General features: G+C 36.0%; 1 protein-coding gene across 1 annotated transcript in view; it reads left to right on the top strand.

Annotated features, from left to right (window-relative positions):
- The window catches only part of LOC130681275 (bromodomain adjacent to zinc finger domain protein 2B-like), a 113,158-nt gene extending 93,871 nt beyond the window's left edge, over positions 1 to 19,287 (top strand). The window contains exons 16-24 of the mRNA XM_057493912.1: positions 3,812 to 4,396; positions 4,573 to 4,728; positions 5,114 to 5,274; positions 7,223 to 7,282; positions 9,525 to 9,835; positions 10,223 to 10,358; positions 18,291 to 18,427; positions 18,702 to 18,845; positions 19,131 to 19,287. Of these exons, the coding sequence (XP_057349895.1) occupies positions 3,812 to 4,396; positions 4,573 to 4,728; positions 5,114 to 5,274; positions 7,223 to 7,282; positions 9,525 to 9,835; positions 10,223 to 10,358; positions 18,291 to 18,427; positions 18,702 to 18,845; positions 19,131 to 19,236 (1,796 nt within the window). The 3' untranslated portion in view covers positions 19,237 to 19,287. The remainder of the gene's footprint in view (positions 1 to 3,811; positions 4,397 to 4,572; positions 4,729 to 5,113; positions 5,275 to 7,222; positions 7,283 to 9,524; positions 9,836 to 10,222; positions 10,359 to 18,290; positions 18,428 to 18,701; positions 18,846 to 19,130) is intronic.
- The last annotated feature ends 328 nt before the right edge of the window (positions 19,288 to 19,615 follow it).

Here is a 19,615-nt window from a genome sequence, read left to right as displayed (position 1 = left end):
TTACCTGTATTGTACTGTGTAGCTGCTGCTCCGTTTCTCTTCCTTCGCACTGTCAAATTTTCCAACATGTGCTTTACTCTTTAACCTTTGCAGCAACCATCCATCCTGACGGTAGCCCTGGAGGTAAACTGCTTAAATCTAAGACCCTTAGCATAAGACTCATTCATCTTGAAGTCTTGTATGTGTTTGAAATTTGTGATTACCTTCTTCTCCATTAAACTTCTTACTTTCTTAAGTATTATCACACATCCTTCATATTCTACCTTTAGACTCTGCTTTTCTGGCTCCGTTTCTGTTAAATTAACTAGCGCAGTACACAGTGCATTTATAGGCCCGGTAAACTGTCTTGAATTGAATGTTTCAGAATACTATGTCTGGGCATTTTCAAATGCTTAGATTCTGATGGGGCCACAGCGTCAAGTCAGTGCTTACATGTAGCCATTGCCCGAGGGTGGTGTAGGGAGGCGAAAACTTCTTTCAGCTCGTTTTTTTTGAATACGCAGTATGTGTCGGGCATTTCTGGGCACTGGATGTTCAAAGATAAACAAAACATTAGTCCATGCCATCCATGTAGATGTTTAACAGTCCAATGTAAAGAAGGGACTGATTAATCACATAGGTGTCTAGAACAGGTACTATACAACAATGTAAGTACCCTTGGGGCACAAAGGACGGTTAATAATAATTGAAAATGGTTTAGAATAGTGGCTGGCATGTAAATATTGTTGGCCTATAACAAGCAGAGTTACTCTTCTGCACAGTCATTTATTTCTTGTGAGTCAAAGAATATGAAGAATGGGTATAAAATCGTATATTGGAATGATGCGTGAAAGTCATGGTCTGCCTTCCCAGGGTAAAAGTTGCTGATAGAGATAGAATCAGGGAGGGCACTTAGAGGCTTCAGTTGTGTTTATTTTTAAAGATTGATATGAATGGGTCAGAATGTTAGTTAAACAGGAGAGTGTAGTGAGTTCTTTTTTTAACTGATTGCTTAAAATATTTAAACATAAAAATATTTTAAAGCATGGAAAACATAAACTAAGTAACTAATAAGTCAATAAGTAAGTGGGACTGTCATACTAATAAGCCCCTGAACAGCAACAGAAAACATGAACAGAATGAAAAGGCAATCTACTAAATGGGAAAAAATATATGCAAATCTTATATCTGATAAAGGCCTGTTATCCAAAGTATATAAAGAACTCAAAAGCAAATATGACTCAATAGCAAAATAAACAATCTAAAGATCTCAGTGGACATTTTCCCAAAGAAGACACACAGATGGCCACAAGTACCTGAAAAGAGGCTCGACATCATTAACTGTCAGGGAAATGCAAACTACATTAGATATCGCCTCATCCTGTTAGAGTGGTTCTTATCAAAAAGACAAGAAATAAGTGTTGGTGAGGATGTGGAGAGAAGGGAGCTCTTGGGTACTGTTGCAGGGAATGTAAATTGTTGTGGCCACTATTGGAAACAGTATAGAGGTTCCTCAGAAAAGTTAGAACTAGCATATGACCCAGCACTTTCACTTGTGGGTACTTATCCAAACAAATGAAAATGGAAACTCAAATCAGTATCTGCATCCCCGTGTTCATTGCAGCACTATTTGCAATAGCCAAGATAGGGGACCAATCTAAGTGTCTGTTGAAGCATAGTAAGGGCTGGAAAGAACAGGGGATTGTGTGAAATTGGTGAAAGAAAAACTATCTAAAAAATCTCTGTGTACTTAACATCCTTATAAACTTCCAAGATTTTAAAAATAATTTTTACATTTTAATGAGAGGTTTAACTGTCTATAAGTAAGAATTTGGATATTAAAGTTAACGACCCCATGAATAGGCTATTAAAATGTATCACCTCTGAAATCCCCTACTAGTCTCAGACCTAGTGTGGTTAGTTGATCTGTTTGTTTTTGGATATATGAAAGTGATTTTTGAGATACTAGTTCTCAGAATAAATCAAGCACAAATATTAGTACTTCCTTGCTAGCTAGTAACTTGTACAAAATTAAGGAAATTTGCGAGCTTTGGACATATGAAATAAATTATGATAATCCATATAAGAATATTATGCAGCTGATTGAAGGAAAATGTGATACAGTTCTATGTATCATCATGGAAAGCAATCTAAGGTATATAGTGAAAATAGTAAAGTCATCCTTTTATTTCATCATCCAAAAAGTATTTATTGAGCCCCAGTTTCATAGCAGCCACCATGTTAGGTAGCTGGGATCCTGTTAAAGCAATATAAACATTGCTCTGCCTTTAAGTAACGTTTGTTGAGTTAAATTGTAGTGTGTGGGGTGGGGTATGGAATGAAATATTTTAAAATTAGCAGGTTAATGTGTATAATGGTAAATTCTGCAAAAGAAGCATATAGGATGATGATATTCTAAGGTGAATAATAAGATGGGGACCCTACTTGAAATAGAGTAGTCAGGGAAAACCTTTGTGAATAGGTGATACTTAATCTGAAACATTGAAGGGTAAGGAGCCAGTCAACAAAACAGGATTTCAGGCAGAGGAACACCCAGTGCAAAGGCCCCAAGAAAGGACATAACTTACCATGTTTGAGAAGCTGAAAAAAGGGAGAAAGGTGAGCAAGGTTAGCAAGGACAAGAGTGGTTCTCAGGAACCAGATCATACAGTGTTGGAGGCCTTGCTTAGGCATTTGAATTTTATCCAAATAAAAATGTTGCAGAATACAGTAGCATCCCATTTATGTAACAGCACAAACTAATAGTCATATGCATGCATGTAAGATTTCCCAAAGGATGTATGGACACGATTGATTAAGCAGTTACATCTGAAGATTAGAAATAGGAACTGAGGGAGTAGGGCAGGAAAGGGTTACATTAGCCTCTTATTACTGAATATTTTACTGTGAACATACATCGTTTTTCAAATTAAATAAAGTAGGTTTATATTTTTCTAACACTTCTTATCAATTATTATTAAAACACTGGTAAAAAATATGGACAAGAAGTTCACTAAGGAGAAATACCTATTATCCTACAGAAAAATATCCAGTCTTATTAATGATCAGAAAAAAATAGAGTTTAGATTCTCACCTCCCGGATATTTCCAAAGACAAAAGTTATTGATAGTCTTCAGTTTCATTTTAAGGTGTAGGCAAACAGATGCCCTCGTGTAAGTATGATTGTATATTGATCTAGACTTTCTGGAGGGCAATTTGACAATATGTTTCAAAAACTCTGAAAAGTAATATCTTAGGACTCAGTTTTTTTCTGGAAATGTATCCTAAGGAAGTAAATCAGGAGAAAAAAAATCCAAACACAGATCTAAGATCATTCATCATTTCTAGCATTGTTTCTACTAATGAATAATCGGACCCTATTAATAACTATCAATAGAAGGTTGATTTTTTATGATATATTCCACTGAATATAGTAATTACAATTTAAGGCGTAGGTATATATTTATTGACACATCAGAATAATTAAAGAGTATTATTCAGTAAAACGTACAGGTTGGAAATCTGTAAAATAGGATTTCATGTGTGCATAGAGAATTCCTGGAAAAATTAATACAAAAATGTTAGCAGTAATTTGTATATTATGGCTTTTAATATTTTTTATTATTGTAATTTTTTGTGGTTAGTTACAAAATTACAAAATTTTTTCCAGTGAGCGTAACAAGCTAGTGTATAAAAGAAAAAAAATGAAGAGTATTAAGTAAGCTAGAGAAATTTGTTAAAGTATTTATGCATATGATTTGATAAATAGCAGTAAATATAGTATGGTTTGATCTAGAGGAACTGATCTTCATAATGCTTTTGGATTTTGTAGGGCTGAAAGAAATTGCAAAAGAAAGAAAAAAACGAAAAAAAGCAGAAAGCATCCAGACCAAAGAAATATTTGATACTTCTGACGACACTTTAAATTGTTCAAATCCGGATCATTGTGAGCAAAAGGAAGATCCTAACGAAAAAGATAACACAAATCTAATTCTTCAGAATCCTGGCTCTTTTTCCAAACTAAGCAAGCTTTTAGAAGTAGCTAAGGTGCCTCCTGAGTCAGATGTAACGACCCCCAAACCAAAGAGCGGTGCAGATGGGTGCGCACTGCCTCACCAGAACCGTGGGAGACACTCACCGGGCAGCATGCAGCCAACGGTGACACAGAACAGCGTGGAAGGGACAGACTCGAATCTGGTCAGTACCGGTTCAGGTGGTGCAGGCAAGGTCTACAGTCCTCTCCCCAGGGACCAGTTGTTACTGCCAAGAACACCTTGGGAGGACGCTTCCCTTACCCAAGCCGATGCGCCAGCTGCTTCTTCACCAACTCCTCGGGCCCAGCCGCCCTCTAAGTCACCTGCAGCTCTTGAAGTAGCCAAACCAGTAGATTATCCTAGTCCAAAGCCTATTCCAGAAGGTGGGTACCTTGAGAGGGTTTGCTGTAGCCACTTACTATATTGTATTGTTACAGATCTCTATATTATAGCTGAATCTTTGATGTTTTTATATAGTTATAAATTTTTTCATTTGTAGCATGCCATTAATTCATATTCTGAATATCTGTAAATGCCCTACATGTTTATCTTGGCTTAGAAATGCAGTTTGGCTGGTGGAGAATTACTGACCCAGAGCATTTAAAAGCTTTGCTCAAAGTGCTACATCCCAGAGGCATAAGAGAAAAGGCATTACAAAAACAAATTCAGAAACACCTGGATTACATCACTCAAGCCTGCATCGAGAATAAAGATGGTGGGCACCTAAAAGAGATTTATTTCTGCTCTCTTGCTTAGTTATGAGAATTAATTCTTTCATCTTAAAGCATATTTTAGTATGTGTTAATCTTAATTTATTACTAATAGGCTTTTTCTTTCCTATCTTGCCCAAAAACAACTTACATTTTCTTAAATTGGTACTACTTTTGATAGTTTGTTACAACCTGCAGACATACTGTTCTGTTTCTAAAGAAGAGTACTTACTGCTCCTTTTGCAAGAGTCAGCTGCCTTGCTTATTCACAAGTGAATTTGTGTGTGTTAAATGTACTTGTACGTGGTACCCCTGGAGTTTCATTCACATTCTGGAAGAAATCATTGAGAAATAAAGTGGATTTTAAAATAAATTTCCTTTCAAATATAGTTACCATTATTGAATTAAATGAAAATGAAGAAAACCCGGTAACTCGAGATATTGTGGAGAAGTGGTCAGTAGAAGAACAAGCAATGGAAGTGGATTTGAGGATTCTTCAACAGGTAGAAGATCTGGAAAGGAGAGTCGCATCAGCAAGTTTGCAAGTAAAGGTAAAATTGACTTGGAATAAAATCTGTTTTTAGAATAATGGGAGGTAACTGACATTTATTGTATGCCTGATACATGCCAGTTACTGCGCTAAATGTTCTCACTTTGATTAATTTCCCCCATCTTACAGGTAAGGAACAAGGCTCAGAGTAAGTAACCTGTCAGTGGTCATAATATAGTAAGTGGCTAAATGTGGGATCAAACCAGCTCTGTCCTCCCGAGTTCTTCTTATGAAATCCTGCCCACCTCCTCAGTGGCATGAAAAATACCATTTCTGGTCTGCAATTCTTCACCACAAGCAGGATTTCATAGTTTCAGCCACGATAAATGTAATGGCAAACTATTTCTGCAATGTTTCATATGTGCCTGGTAATTGTCTTGTATGCAAGCCACGTTATATAGCCATGTTATATGTTGAACTTTCACTCTATATGATTTAAAATTGCTAATTTAAAAACATTATGTTGTGGTACACATACTCACATCCTATGTATATATGTAAAGTTTTAATTATTTATTGACTGGGCATTACCATGTCACAGCCATGATTGAAACTGAAAGGACAACAAAAGAAAAGCTTCACCTTTGTGCAAAAATTTTTGGTTTTAAAAAGAATATAAATGTCTCTTCTCAATTGATAATGTGATGTCTCTGAGAATAAATGGATGGATGATGAATAAGCATGAGAGAGACACTTGAAAAGGCTTAGAAAATGTCGTTTCTGTGTAATTTGATTGAATATTTCATATTTCTCTCAGAATGTGAGAGTTACGCCATGATACTGTCCTACCAATGATTACAAATTAGCTGCATTAATTACTTTACTACTGGCATGCAGAAACTTTGGAGGATCTCATCTCAAAAAATGTCATTTTTCCAGAGCTAACAAAAAAATGTCCCTTTTTTCACCACAGACATAGTTACCCACTTAGGGAAACAAAAATTTATCATTTACTGAAATTGTGCTAGCCAACTATATGTATCCTCCTCCTGGTACTATAATACAATATAAAAATGCCTCACTTATCTGGCATCTTCAACAAATGAACTCTTTCTTCTACACAAGTTAATTTTCTGGAGAAATGAAAATTATTCTATTTAGTGCCATCATTTTTTAACATGTGTGTTGGATCGCTTAGGTTACCGTTCCCCTGCCTTTTTAAATTGAGAATAGTGAGTTTGATTTAAATTCTCTTGGTGACACCGGATCATCAGTATGAAGACCAATTATTGGGTAATGATTCCCTCAGGGACTGTGAAGAGGTTTTGCCCCTACAGTAATTTAAAAGGCCCTAGTGTGCTTTACGTTTTAAACGACTACATCTGCTTTCCATAGTCTGTCTTCGTCATCTCTCATGGTTGGTTGTTACTACTTGCTGGTTTGAGTTTGGTTGGTTCTACTCTCCCTGTTTTCCTCCCATGACCATCTGCCTCTGGTTTTAATTCGCCGGTTCTAGATGGCCGTTGGTTGGGAAAGCATATCATCAGCATTTTGAAATTGTATGTAAAGTCAGAGCGTGGGCCTAACGTTTTCCTGGCGACATACTGAGATCTTGGTTTATTGACCTTATCACATTACCGACTGCTTAGATGTTCTTGCCCATGTTCTCACCAGCTAAGATAAATGAAATTGGTTTTTTAACTGAGATGCTCTAACATCCTATTAATACAGTATTATGGGGTTATTATGGACTTTTTAAAGAAATGAATGGTAATTATATTAGTCTTGAGGAATCTTAAACAACAAGTGATGGAAATAACCACAAAACATTTTACCATCTATAAAAGATTTAATGATTTTTTTTCCTGAAAACTAAGTATTTATGTGGTTAGCCCTGGGAACTAGCCATTGTGAAGACACATTAAGCAGGTGGCCTTGGTACTACTTAGATGCATTCATTTCTATTTTCAATATTGCTGATAATACGGAAATTCTGTTTTATATTGTAGGAAAATCTGCAAGAATCTAGTCCTGATTCTGTAGAAAGCCGAATTACTCTACTAGCTCCTGTAAACACAGTTCCTGTGTCTCTCTTTCAGTTTTCTCTTTTGTAAGCTGATTACTTCCTTCAGCCATCGGTCCAGTGAAATGGTTTCCAGGCGCACGATTCTCTTCTGATTAAACGGCAGTGTCTATATTCTTAAAATGTACCACTCACTATACACAGAGATGCCTAATGTGTTCATGGGACTTTTACTTCCCTTAAACTGGCACTATACTTCTCTTCATGCCAATTTGTACTAGCTTTTTAACATCCAAACCATACCGTTGCTAAACTGAGTATGCATTATTAGAAAAAAAATCCTTCTGCGTCTTTCATTGTGCTTTTAAGTGTGTTGTATCACATCCAATATTTCTTTGATTGGTTGCTTAAACTTCAAAGCTGAAATTTACATTTATCATTGCTCTATTTTTATTAATTTCATTTGGGTATATTTTTCAGCATATGAAACTATTTTTATCACAGTCCTGTCATACAGAATATTAAACTTCCTTCCTAGTTTAAGTCACCTGCATATTTAATAGTTGAACCGAGCTGTTCACAAGTATATTAACATGACAAGCCAAATAAGAGAGAGCCCTTTGACAGTGGCAGTGAGGACCTTTTCTGAGGTGGCAAGCTGTGTCTGTCACAGGGCTTTGCAGACAATTTTCAACCATCCACCTTCTCAAAATCTAATCCAGTCCTCATTTTCTTGTCTTTTGCTTGCAAAAGTCAAGATGTGTTACATTTATAGGATTCCCTTGATTTAGCAATTTCAGATCCCTTTCAAAATACGGGACTGAGGTTCATTTGTTATGGCATATACGATGCAGTAATGTTTTGTATGTACCTTTTATAAATTCATCCATACTTTCTAATAATGAATATTCTCTTGAGGTAAAGAGGAAGAATTCTGATATATAAGAAAAATAATTCTCTCTAAAGAGATTTAATAAAAAGGATCATGTTCATTCTACTTTTTACTTAATATGCTTTTACAAAGTACCTATTGTACATCAGAGTGGACACCACAAAATTGAATAAAATGTGGTTTCTGCCCTCAGAAAGCATTCCGTACAATAGGGCAACAATACGTGTATACAGCCCTGCAGAATCTAGTAACGGATTGTGAAGATGTAGAAAGTGATTCATGAATTTAGGACAGGAATACACTGATTGTGGTGAACATAGGGGAAAGATCAAGGAAGATTGCCTGTAGAAGTCCAGATGGAACTTGAGAAGATGGAGAAGCTTTTGACAGAGAACAAGGAGTGCTACTAGGAAGAGTTAATAACTGGGCAGAGCACCAGGATCAGGAAGCTCAGGACATGTTTGGGGTGTGTGGCAAGTCATGGAATTTGATTGCAGTGTTGGATGCCTGAATGGGAAGATGAGCGAAAGAGTGAGATTGAGGTACTTGAATGTCATGGTAAAACTGGACTTTACTGAACATTAGGAACTCTGAAGGGTTTTGAGCTAAAGGATCATTGTAAGCAAGCTGAATTATAAGACATTCATTTATTCAATCAGCGTATATTTTGAGTGTCTAATATTTGCCTTCCCACTGCTGGAGATGAAATGAGTAAAAGTAGACATGGTCCGGTGCCCTCAGGGAATTTAGAAGTAGAAAGATATTAATTAAATAATCACAGCAGTATCAGATTGTGACTGCCACAGGTATGGAATATCACATGGTTCTGTGAGAGTCTGTAAGAGGGAGGCTTCCCTCCTAAAAGAGGTCAGGGAAGGGTTCCCTGAAGAAATAAATTCTCACGTGAGGGCCACAGGATGAGTGGAGTCAGTAACTAGGGGCAGAGGAGAGGGGAAAAGCTCTGCGGGCAAATGTAGCAGCTTCTGCAGAGCTCCTGAGGCCAGGATGGGCAGTGCAAGGGCCTGCGCAGGAGGAGTGGCGGAAGGAATGAAAATGAACAGGAGGCACAAAGTCCCTGCTGTCGAGAGATTCCCATTTAAAGTGGGCCCGTGAGAGAACCAGCAGTTGGTGTGAAGTCCCTCGGAATACTTGGCTGATCTCCACTCTACCTCTCATAACACCAAAAGTTGTTAAATTTTCTTCTTCAAACTTCTCTTACAACTTTCTAATAATTTTCTTCCTTATTTTTACCTAGCATTAGGAAACACAAGGTAAAAACTTGTAGTAATGATCCTTGAGCTCTGTTGGCGTCGGCTGCTGTATTATAAGTAAAGGTAACTCACCCGTCAGGCATTTTAAGAGGAAACCATGCTAACATTACTCTCTTGATATATAGGGTTGGATGTGTCCAGAACCGGCATCAGAAAGGGAGGACTTGGTCTATTTTGAACATAAGTCATTTTCTAACTTGTGCAAGGAGCACGATGGAGAATTTACTGACGCAGAAGAAAGCAGTGCACATGCACTAGAGCGGAAGAGCGACAACCCCCTAGATATAGCTGTAAGCAGGCTGTCTGAGTTGGAGCGAAACATTGAAAGGAGGTATCTGAAGAGCCCCTTAAGTACCACCATTCAGATCAAACTGGATAATGTGGGCACAGTTACTGGCCCTGCTCCTGCACCATCCACTAGTGGTGATGATGACGGGTAGGTTATTGAAATTAACTTGAAAAATTATTGTGCTTCTTTGCTAATTGGAGCCTATTTTCTATTGCCTGTTATCTATGTATCTTCTTGTATATCTGTGATCCACATGGATCATGCTATTTGCATGGTGCTTTGTAAAAAATGTTTTTTCTCTTGTTATGTGTGTTGATAATCCTGCGAAGTGATCTTACATTTACCTGATTGTGACTAAGCTTTGAGGCACGTAGCCACAGTCTGTGCACTACATCAAATTTAGTTGCTTAAACCTTATACTTATCGGCTGTTACATGTTTCATCATCACTTGGCTTTCAGTGTGATGACTGTTTCAGATTCGGTAACCGTAAGTGTGGACATGGCCTACTTAATTTTTCTGTATTTCAATGCAGAATTGAAGAGGATATTGTTCCCGGTCTCAGGGTGTGGCGATGGGCATTATCAGAAGCTCGCAGTGCTGCCCAGGTGGCTCTGTGCATTCAGCAGTTACAGAAATCCATAGCATGGGAAAAATCCATTATGAAAGCTGTAAGTGTTTTTATTTAAGAAATACTGCAACTAATTTACACTGGCCTGTTTTTTTCCCAACCTCCAGATTTTTCTTAATTCTACATTTCTTACTGTCAGAATAATGTATGCTGTACCTGAGTTTTCTTAGTTCCTAAATGCTGTACGGTTTGATACTTTCCTCCTTGTTGTGAGCTTTTTGAAGTACTCTATCAAATGTGTTTATCTTTAATCGCGATTCTCCCTCCTTTAGATATTGTTTATAATTTACTGAAGTTGTCTTCTGTGTTCAGTCAGCATAATAGTTAATTATGTTGTTAATCTAATCATAATAGTTTTTAATGTAAATATTCTGAAGTTGTTAATCCAAATATTCTTTTGCTTCTGTAAACATGGCAGTTGCTAGCATTACCTGTAGTATACATTCATTGCATCCCTAAAATGTTCCTTATGTTTTTATCAATTTTAATTTTTTTAATGCTAAGAAATTCTTAGATAATAAACAAAATAAGCAGAGAGCTCTTACTTTAACCAATATCATGTATTTGACATCAGATGCAGTTCACATGAAAAGTAGATCTTCTAAGTCTTTTCTCTAATAATTCAAAAATTTTTTTCATCTTCTGTGTTTGAGCCCAGTTAGTCACTATCATGTAGTGACCCCTGTTTTGTACCAGACACCAAATATATGTGTTAAATCATGTCTGTGTCCCTTTTGTCTCTTATCACATAGAGAAATATTTATTATTCGTAGACTTTTGTGAATTGCTTTACCATTTGCTTTTAAATTATAGATTAGCTTTAACATTCAAACATTTGACATTTGTCTGCATGAATGACTGGAAGTAAGATTACTCAACAATAGTCATTCCCCAAAGAAAAGAAGTGAGCCTTAAATAATTTAGCACTCTTTCCTTCATTCTCATCTCTGTGCTTATATTACGGAAGGCCTTATTCATTCTATAGAAATAAATTCGGTTTCTTCTGTATTTTTTCAGTTCTTCCTAAAATGTCCACAGAATAGTGAATCTGCAGTTTTCACAATGTCCTCAAATTTTGGTCTTTCCCCATGTAGACTAGAATTCACCATGAGTTTTAAGACAGTGTCCAGTTTATCTGGTAGCATTTTTTACCAGGTAAAATTTTTTCTTGTAAAAACTATTAAAATCAGTTTTAAAGTCACTTTAGACAAATGTGTTTGGTGGAGTCTAGGCTATAATGATCCAAAAATATTGAATTCCTACAACACAATTAAATTTAAATGGTTGTTTTACTCATCCACCAAGAGAATCATCACAATGTGGTCAGTTTTGTTATAACCTTTACACAAAAAACAAAACTGGTACCAAAAGCTGCCTATTTGTAGTAGACTTTCTTCCTACAATTTACAGAATTTTTTCTGTTTTTGGAAATTCATAACCTTTTCCAGATTATTAATATGCATTTCTCATTAACACCATCTCTCATAATTCTCTTTTTAATGTTCAATAATACAGTATTTGCTGTGAAACTACCTTAAAAAGAAGGCAGAGTTTCATGGTCAGGATGAATGAGTGCATTGTAACCTTTAGTTAGATGTAACAGTGCCCGTAATAATCCTCGTAAGTCCTAGCAGAATGTTTAAGTGCTCAATGCCTTTAGAAGTACCCATTTGCCAGACACCAGCCTTACCAAGAAGGAGCTGGCATAATTTGCCTCTAGATAATTTTCTGTCCAGGGTGTTCTTCATATTGTTGCTAATAATAAACAGTAGGCAACATCTACTATTTTTTACTGTAGCAGCAAAGGAATTAAAACCAATATTAATACGTTTGCTCTAACATATTGTGAGCTCTTTACTGTGATTTTTCAAAAGTGATATGAGCTTGCTATCTGTCACCCTTTCCTAATAAGTGTCAGAAAATAATTTTATTTTTAAATGAAAAATGTGCGAAGTAAAACAGACTTCATGGTATTTTTAGTATATTTAGAAAACAATTAACTTAATATTCATGAATTAAATCTGTTGTTAGAGGGGTTGAAATATAATCTTCCAAATGTTTTGCAGTGAGTATTTTTACAATAGAACGTGTAATGATGTAACTCAGTTTTGGAGAAATAATACCATATTTAGTGGTATGGTATTAGGAAGTGTCATAAAATAAAACTGTTGGAACATTAAACTGCAGCTTTTGCTCTTAGTACACATGCCAATTTTAGTATGACACATGTATCTCATATAGTTGGTAGGTATTTACTAAATTGAATAGTTTTCTATTTGCCATTTTGGTAAGATTCTTAAGCTATCATTAGTGTACATACTGTGTTATATAAGACTATTTAGACTTTGTGGATTAAGACTTAGTGTATTGAAGTTAAGTTTGAATAGTTAAGCTATTTTGCTTATAAGAATCTATGAACACGTAACTTTCAATTCGTATAAATAACTTATAGTTTAAGTCTTTTCATTATTTGAAAATACTGGTTGCAGGATATTCTCTACTGTGACGGAGTATAAACGAAGTGTCAAAATATATAATGTTAGTATTTACCATTTTTTTAAAGGCATCTTGAAAGTTTTGACTGTCCAAGTTCCCTCCTTTCCCTTTGTGAAACTTGTTATACAGGATATGTATGCATGGGAAAAAGCATTGCCTTTACAGATTTTAAAGTTCTTAATGGTATTAGAAATTTGTCAAGAGAGAAAATTTATTTTTATTTCTGGAAAATCTATGACTTCTTAAATTATTTGGTTTAATTTTTATATAAGTTTTTTTCCCTTAGAAATCATTTTGTAGGGTCCATTTTCTGCATTTGTGTCATCTGTTTGATTTGGGTTGATTTTCCCAAGTTTCCTGGGTTGGACATGTTTGATTTTTTAATCAATCACAAATGGGTGGACAATTTTAGTCAAAATATAGGAATATCCTTTTATTACACATACTTCTGATACTAATACAAGTTTCCTAATTTTGATCTTGAAAATTACTCTAACTCATTTCTTTCTTAGGAGATCATGAGGATGCTAAGATAAGGAAAAAATGAAATGTATTAAAAAATTACATACCCTGTATTTAAAGCCATTCATTGCTTTATGGGCTCTAATGTCATGTTAATTATTTCCTATGTTAATGTGTACATGCTTTGAAAGTGTGTACAGGCATTCAGCCTCTAGCTTTGTTCTTTGCAGTGTACCTGAAATGTGCACTTACCCCAACTAAACTGCTCACCCCGTCATGTGGTCCCTATCTGTGTAACGAGAGATACATAGATGTGTATGGCTACTGTATATTTGTTAGCAAGCAGAATGTTGATTACTAATATGAATTAGGAATTGTGGTGTGTTTAATATCCCAATAACTGTTCTTCATAATAGTATTGATTTTAAATGATTTTTCATGTTTTATAGTACTGCCAGGTCTGTTGAAAGGGCGATAATGAAGAACTGCTCCTCCTTTGTGATGGCTGTGACAAGGGCTGTCATACGTACTGCCATAGACCTGAGATTACAGCTATACCAGGATATACAGATATACAGGACACTGGCAGTATCCATGTGGTATAGCTGTAATCTTAGGTCTATGGCAGTACATATGACGGCCCTTGTCACACATAAGAGGGATCGGAAACTGAACCTTTTAATGGCCAGATCAAAATAGAGTTACAGAGTTTTGTGAGGATTTTTTTGAGATAGAATTCACATAAAATTCACTTTTTAGGTGTGCAATTCAGTGGTTTTTAATATATTCAGTTATATATGATCACCACTATTTAACTCCAGAACATTTTCATGACCGTAAAAAAGTTTCCTTGTACCCATTAGTTGTCACTCTCCCCTTCTCCCTCAGCCTTTGGCAACCACTACTCTACCTTCTAGCTCCACGGATTTCCCTCTGCTGGTCATTATATATAAACGGAATCATAAAATAGTTTGCCTTTTGTATCTGCCTTCCCTTAGCACAGTAGTTTCAAGTGCTAAAGGGAATGGTCTGGAAAGGAAAAGAGGCAATGGGCAGGTGGGTGTTTGGGACTGAGTTATGGAAAGGTAGTTGCCAGTAGTGATGAGGTCAGGCGAGTAAACAGGGAGAAGAGTGCCTGACGGAGGGGACATCTAGTAAAGAGTCTGGCCCTCAGTTCATGCTGCCCCTTACACCTCTTACTCCTTACTTTATAACTCGGCCAACTCATTTTTTGCTATATTATCATATTGCTTTAACCAATAGGTATGAGCCTTCACACTTCTAATTTAAATGTGACTGGCAAGAGACTTAAAATGTATATGCTTATTATCAGACTGCGTTCATACAAAAACCCCTCTCTCGGTGCCATGCTCAGTGCCCCTCCCTAAGCCAGTTCCCGTGTTGTGCCTCAGATCCCGCCCCCTTGTTCTCTTCACCTGCATCAGCATCTCGTCCTCCCCTGGGTTCTTCTCCTTAGCTTCACTTCTCCTGCATCCACTTCCCGCATTTCTCTCCTTTCCTTTACAGAATAACTCCTGCTGGACAGCTTTGTTCTGATTCTCTCGGACTTCTCTTCTCCAAGTCGCTCTGGGACTCTTTCTAGTCAGATTCTCACCTTCACAGCTTCTCTGAAAGTGCTCCTATCGTGGCCATTCGTCAGTCTGGGGATCAGTGCTTAGGCCTCACCTGACCCACCCATCAGTTCCAAAGCACACCCTCCTTGCAACCCTGTGTTCACTTGGCTTCTAGTACCATACTTGGTTTTCTTTCTGCCTTTGCTCCTTTTCAGTTTCCTGTGCTGGTTTTCTTACCTTCTTGATCGATAAGCATTGGAGTGCTTTCTTAGCTTCAGGGTTATCATCTGTAAAGTGGGATAGCATCTGCCTGGCGGGGTTTGTAAAGATCAAATAAGTTCACGAGTGTAAATATTTTTATGAATTTAAAGTTCTGTGACACATTTATATTAATGTGTATGGTATTTTAGACTGTTTTACAGAATAGCAGAGGGTCTCACGTGGCATCATATTTACTAAGTTGCTTTCTTATTACGTGATCATCTTTGTCATCTATAGTCAACTATAGTTTAATAATAACCTTTATTGGTTGTACATGAATTATCTTTTAGTTTAGTCACAGTGAAGCTATAGAAAGTTTCTCTAATACTTTATGAATTACTAACAAATTAGGGTTTTAAGTCCTGGGGTATCATCTGGTAGGCTATAGGAGATTTCTGTTCCGATAAATTTGGTTAAATAATATTCTGGCTATCTCTCATTCAGGGTATAGGCCAGGAGATGTAAAGATCTATAACCTCATTCCAGCCCTTCTATGTAAATACAGCTTTCTGAGCCTCTTCCCTCTTCTTAGTTTTTTAAATGTAGTGAATTAGATGTTATATTTCTTGTAGCAATGAAAAAATAAACATTCTATTTTGATTTATAAGGATTTTTAAAGTTAAATTTTAGAAATATCTTCCTAGTTAATTCATGGTTATTTACAAATTTTTATGCTGTATACCTTGTACTCCAATGGCTATTTCTATACACATTATTGTGGTTAAGTATTTTTATCCTGTGTGTATGTGCATATTAATGCCAAGATATATACATAGAATCAAAAAGCCTTATGTGTGTATGTATACGTATTTATACACACTCACAGAGACACACACACACAAGAAGTTTCAAAGTCCAATGCCTATGAAAGCCACACAAATAACACAGAAGAGTTGAGACTATGGCAGACAGGGAAGTCATGCCCCCATTTAAGTGTCAGTCATCACTCAACTCCTGCCAATTGTTGTCATGTAGACATGTAGGTCCAGTGTTCTAGGATCTGCCAATATTTCAAGATTATGGATCTTTATGCATGTCCTCACAAATGTTAAATGTTGGCAACAAATTCAGAACTTTTACAAGCATTATGAGCCAAACATAGTAACAACACATGCTGTGGGCTGTTTACGGTCTGTGAGCCACCGCTTTACAACTTCTGATACATAAATGTACAAAAACAAATATGCGATGGTATGTACAATCTGATAGGTCCTGCTTAAGACATACTGAAGGTCCTCTGTGCATTCTAACAAGGTAGAAAGGGTGCAAGGGAAATATCTCTGTCTAATAAAGTAATCAGGTAACTGAATAAAAGCTTGTTTTTAAAAGTGTATGTGCACAATCTAATGAAGTAGTCTGACAAGTATCAATAATTAAAGAAACAAAAAGAGACTTTATTACCATTTTGTAACAAAAGTCTTTGGATTCTGTGGTTTAAATTTCACATTTTCTTACTGTGAGTATTGTTAGAAAATGATCTCAAGTAACATCTTAGTTCAAATAGGAACTAGAAGCGTTAGCCCATTGTTCATGAAATGTTCTTTTTATGTAAGACAACTATTCAGTCTTACTTAATCTTAATTAAATGGACATTTTCCCATTATATATTCAGCATTCTCTTCTCTTTTTTTTATGATTTGGGGGTTCTAAAAGCTCAGTATAATATGAAAACTCAATCGGATTTTATTGAGTAAAGATTAATAAACTAAATGGAGAAGAGACTTAGTAAAACATTTTAATTATTTCCATCAGTGCAAGAGGTAGTGATTCTTTGATATGATATGGGAAAGGTGTTAGATTTATAGTTTGCCTTATTTTAATCCATTAAAATAACTCCTTAATTATGCATTTAACATCCCAATAGAGTACCAAATAATTGTAATTGCTTAAAAGCAGTTTTTAAAAAATGTTGCTAAGAGAATCATGAAATCCTCAAGGAAATTGTTACGAAATACTCTAAAGTAATGTTTTCCGCCAAGTTCAGTTCAAGAATATAGGCAACATTTAATTAGGGCTAGACTGAATATCTAACTCCACATTCTAAGATTTTTATTTCAAGATTTCTTAACAGTCTGAGTAAGGAGTAAATAATTTTCTAGAAGAGGATAAACGCTGTTGTAGAGAATCAAAACACAAACCATATATTACCAGTGACCTTGCATATTTCTCTTCTTTGATCTATTATATTCATTGTAACTTTAATTCTCAAAATAGATGCTTATTTCCCAATTTCTAAATTGGGGGATGTTGGGAGGAGGCTGGGTACTCATTGTTACATCGATGTGCTGCCTACAAATTGTTAGACTGCATAAGGGCCACATTGGGATTCGTTTGTTTTTTTCCATATACTTTCAGAGCTAGAATGACCTTACCAACTGAGTGACTTATCTTCTTCTACAGATAAGCAAACAGAGCCTCACAGATATTTTTTTACAAAGTTCCATAGCTAATTACTGACAGAGCATAGCTGGCATTCATACACTTAAATTCCAAATATGATCTATTTTATGCTGTTTCTTTACTGTTTTCCCCAAAAACATCTTTTTTTTTCTTCTCCTCATCTTTAATAACACTGCTTTGTTCACACCTGGGAACCACAAGTTTCTGGAACTCTCTTCTTAACAGCAAATGCTTTTCTGAAAAAAATAACAGTTTCCGGAAGATATGACCGTTTATAAAAGACTTTTTTTCCTATTTGACACTTCATGAGCCTTATTTCATGTTTCGGGTACCTTTTTAATAACCTCCTCAACTTTCTTATTAGTTTTCTCTATATTTCTATGTATATTCACCTTTGTTCTTAATTATATTGTGCTCTAAAGGATAGTCTTTATATTCCTTCCATTAGTGACATTCAGTTCATTCAAAAGAATAGTATCTTTGATTCGTTCAAAGTCCAAAGGAAAACTGCTAAGTTCTGTAGCACCAAACATGGTGCCGTGAGACCAACATCTTCGAGTTTTAAGAATTCTTTAGAGTTTTCATGCATCATTAGATTTTAGCCTAGTATTATCAGAGATCAAATTCATAGATCTCTTGAAAATAATAGAACTATCAACTTTTTGGGTGAGAAAGAGTATTCTTTTTGTTTATTCTGTCAGATTTTCATAATTTAAAATAATAGAAGGGCTATAGAAAGTTATTTTCTTATACCTCATATATTATTTTTTTAATTAAAGGCAAGTTCACTGAAAAGGGGCCGCAAAAACAGAAAAAGGAAAATAGAGGAAAACACCTGCGGTACTGGAGTAAAACAAGAACGCTGTACTCGTGGAAAGAAACTGAAACAGGACAACTCTGACCCGACTCTTGGCAGGTATTCTTTCTGTTCCCCTGTCCTATATGTTCATAACACCCCACTGTATTTGTTTAAAGACCGTCCACCATATTAAAGGTGACTTTTTGACTGTGTAAATAGGAACTTTCCTATGTAATGTAAACTCTGTACTATAAGTAAACGTATCCTTTCATCTTTTTTTATGAATTAATTTGCATTGTCTTTGAAAGAGAATGAAAGCTAAACTTTTACTAAAGGTAGATAACTCTAAAGCATGAATATTGATTTCATACATTATTTTCTCTCGTACAAGCCTTACTAAAATGCAAACTCGTCTCAATAAAGACATGAAAAAAAGAAAAATAGAAGAAAACACCTTCACTAACTTACCAAACCAGGAAAGCTTTCATTCTGTAAAGAAAAGGAAGCAAGACCACTCTGACCTGACTCTTTCCAGGTATAATTTTTGTTCCCCTGTCCTATATATTCATAACATCCCATTGTATTTGTTTAGAAACCTTCCACCATACTAAAAGTGACTTTATGACCGTTTGTGTAAATAGGAATTTTCCTATGTAATGTCCACTCTGTACTATAAGTGTATTCTTTCATGTGTTTATTAATTTGCATTGTCTTTACTTGGAAGAGAATGAAAGCTCAACTTTTCCTAAAGGTAGATAACTAAAGCATGGATAGTGATTTCAAACTTTACTTTCTCTTGTACCCTTACTGAAATGGACAGTCATGAAGATGCACGGCCTTTTGTAGAACTGCCGGAGTGCAGCACACGGAGTCGTCTGCGTTTCCGCCTCAGGGATGGAAGACACGTTTTTATTAAAAGTGCGTAAGCAGCTTTATAATAACATGTCTGGTATCTGCGGGTCTCATCAACAAGAAATAAAGTGGTTAAACACACACACAGAGCAGTCTTTCAAGAATGATCATTTTCTTTTAAACAAATACAATATCCCTGAATAAAGGAAAGCTTGGTGTGCATATTGGCTACTTTGGGCTGGTGTTTTCATCACTGGTGGTACATAGTCAGCAGGAGCAGCTGGGCAGGAAGTAGTGGGCATGGTATGAAAATGGCAGTTGGTCCAGTAGTAATTGTCACTGTACGTGTGGGTATCGTTTGTTCTGTGACTGACTTGCACTCGAGGTGCCCTAGGGTGAGTGTATCCTCAAGCCCCTGGCACGGTTCTCCTCAAATAACCAAAGTCCTCCTAA

Source organism: Manis pentadactyla, chromosome 16 (assembly GCF_030020395.1).
Source record: "Manis pentadactyla isolate mManPen7 chromosome 16, mManPen7.hap1, whole genome shotgun sequence".
Classification (NCBI taxonomy): Eukaryota; Metazoa; Chordata; class Mammalia; order Pholidota; family Manidae; genus Manis; species Manis pentadactyla.
Note: the sequence above shows the minus strand (reverse complement) of the source record. Positions and strands in the feature narration are given on the sequence as shown.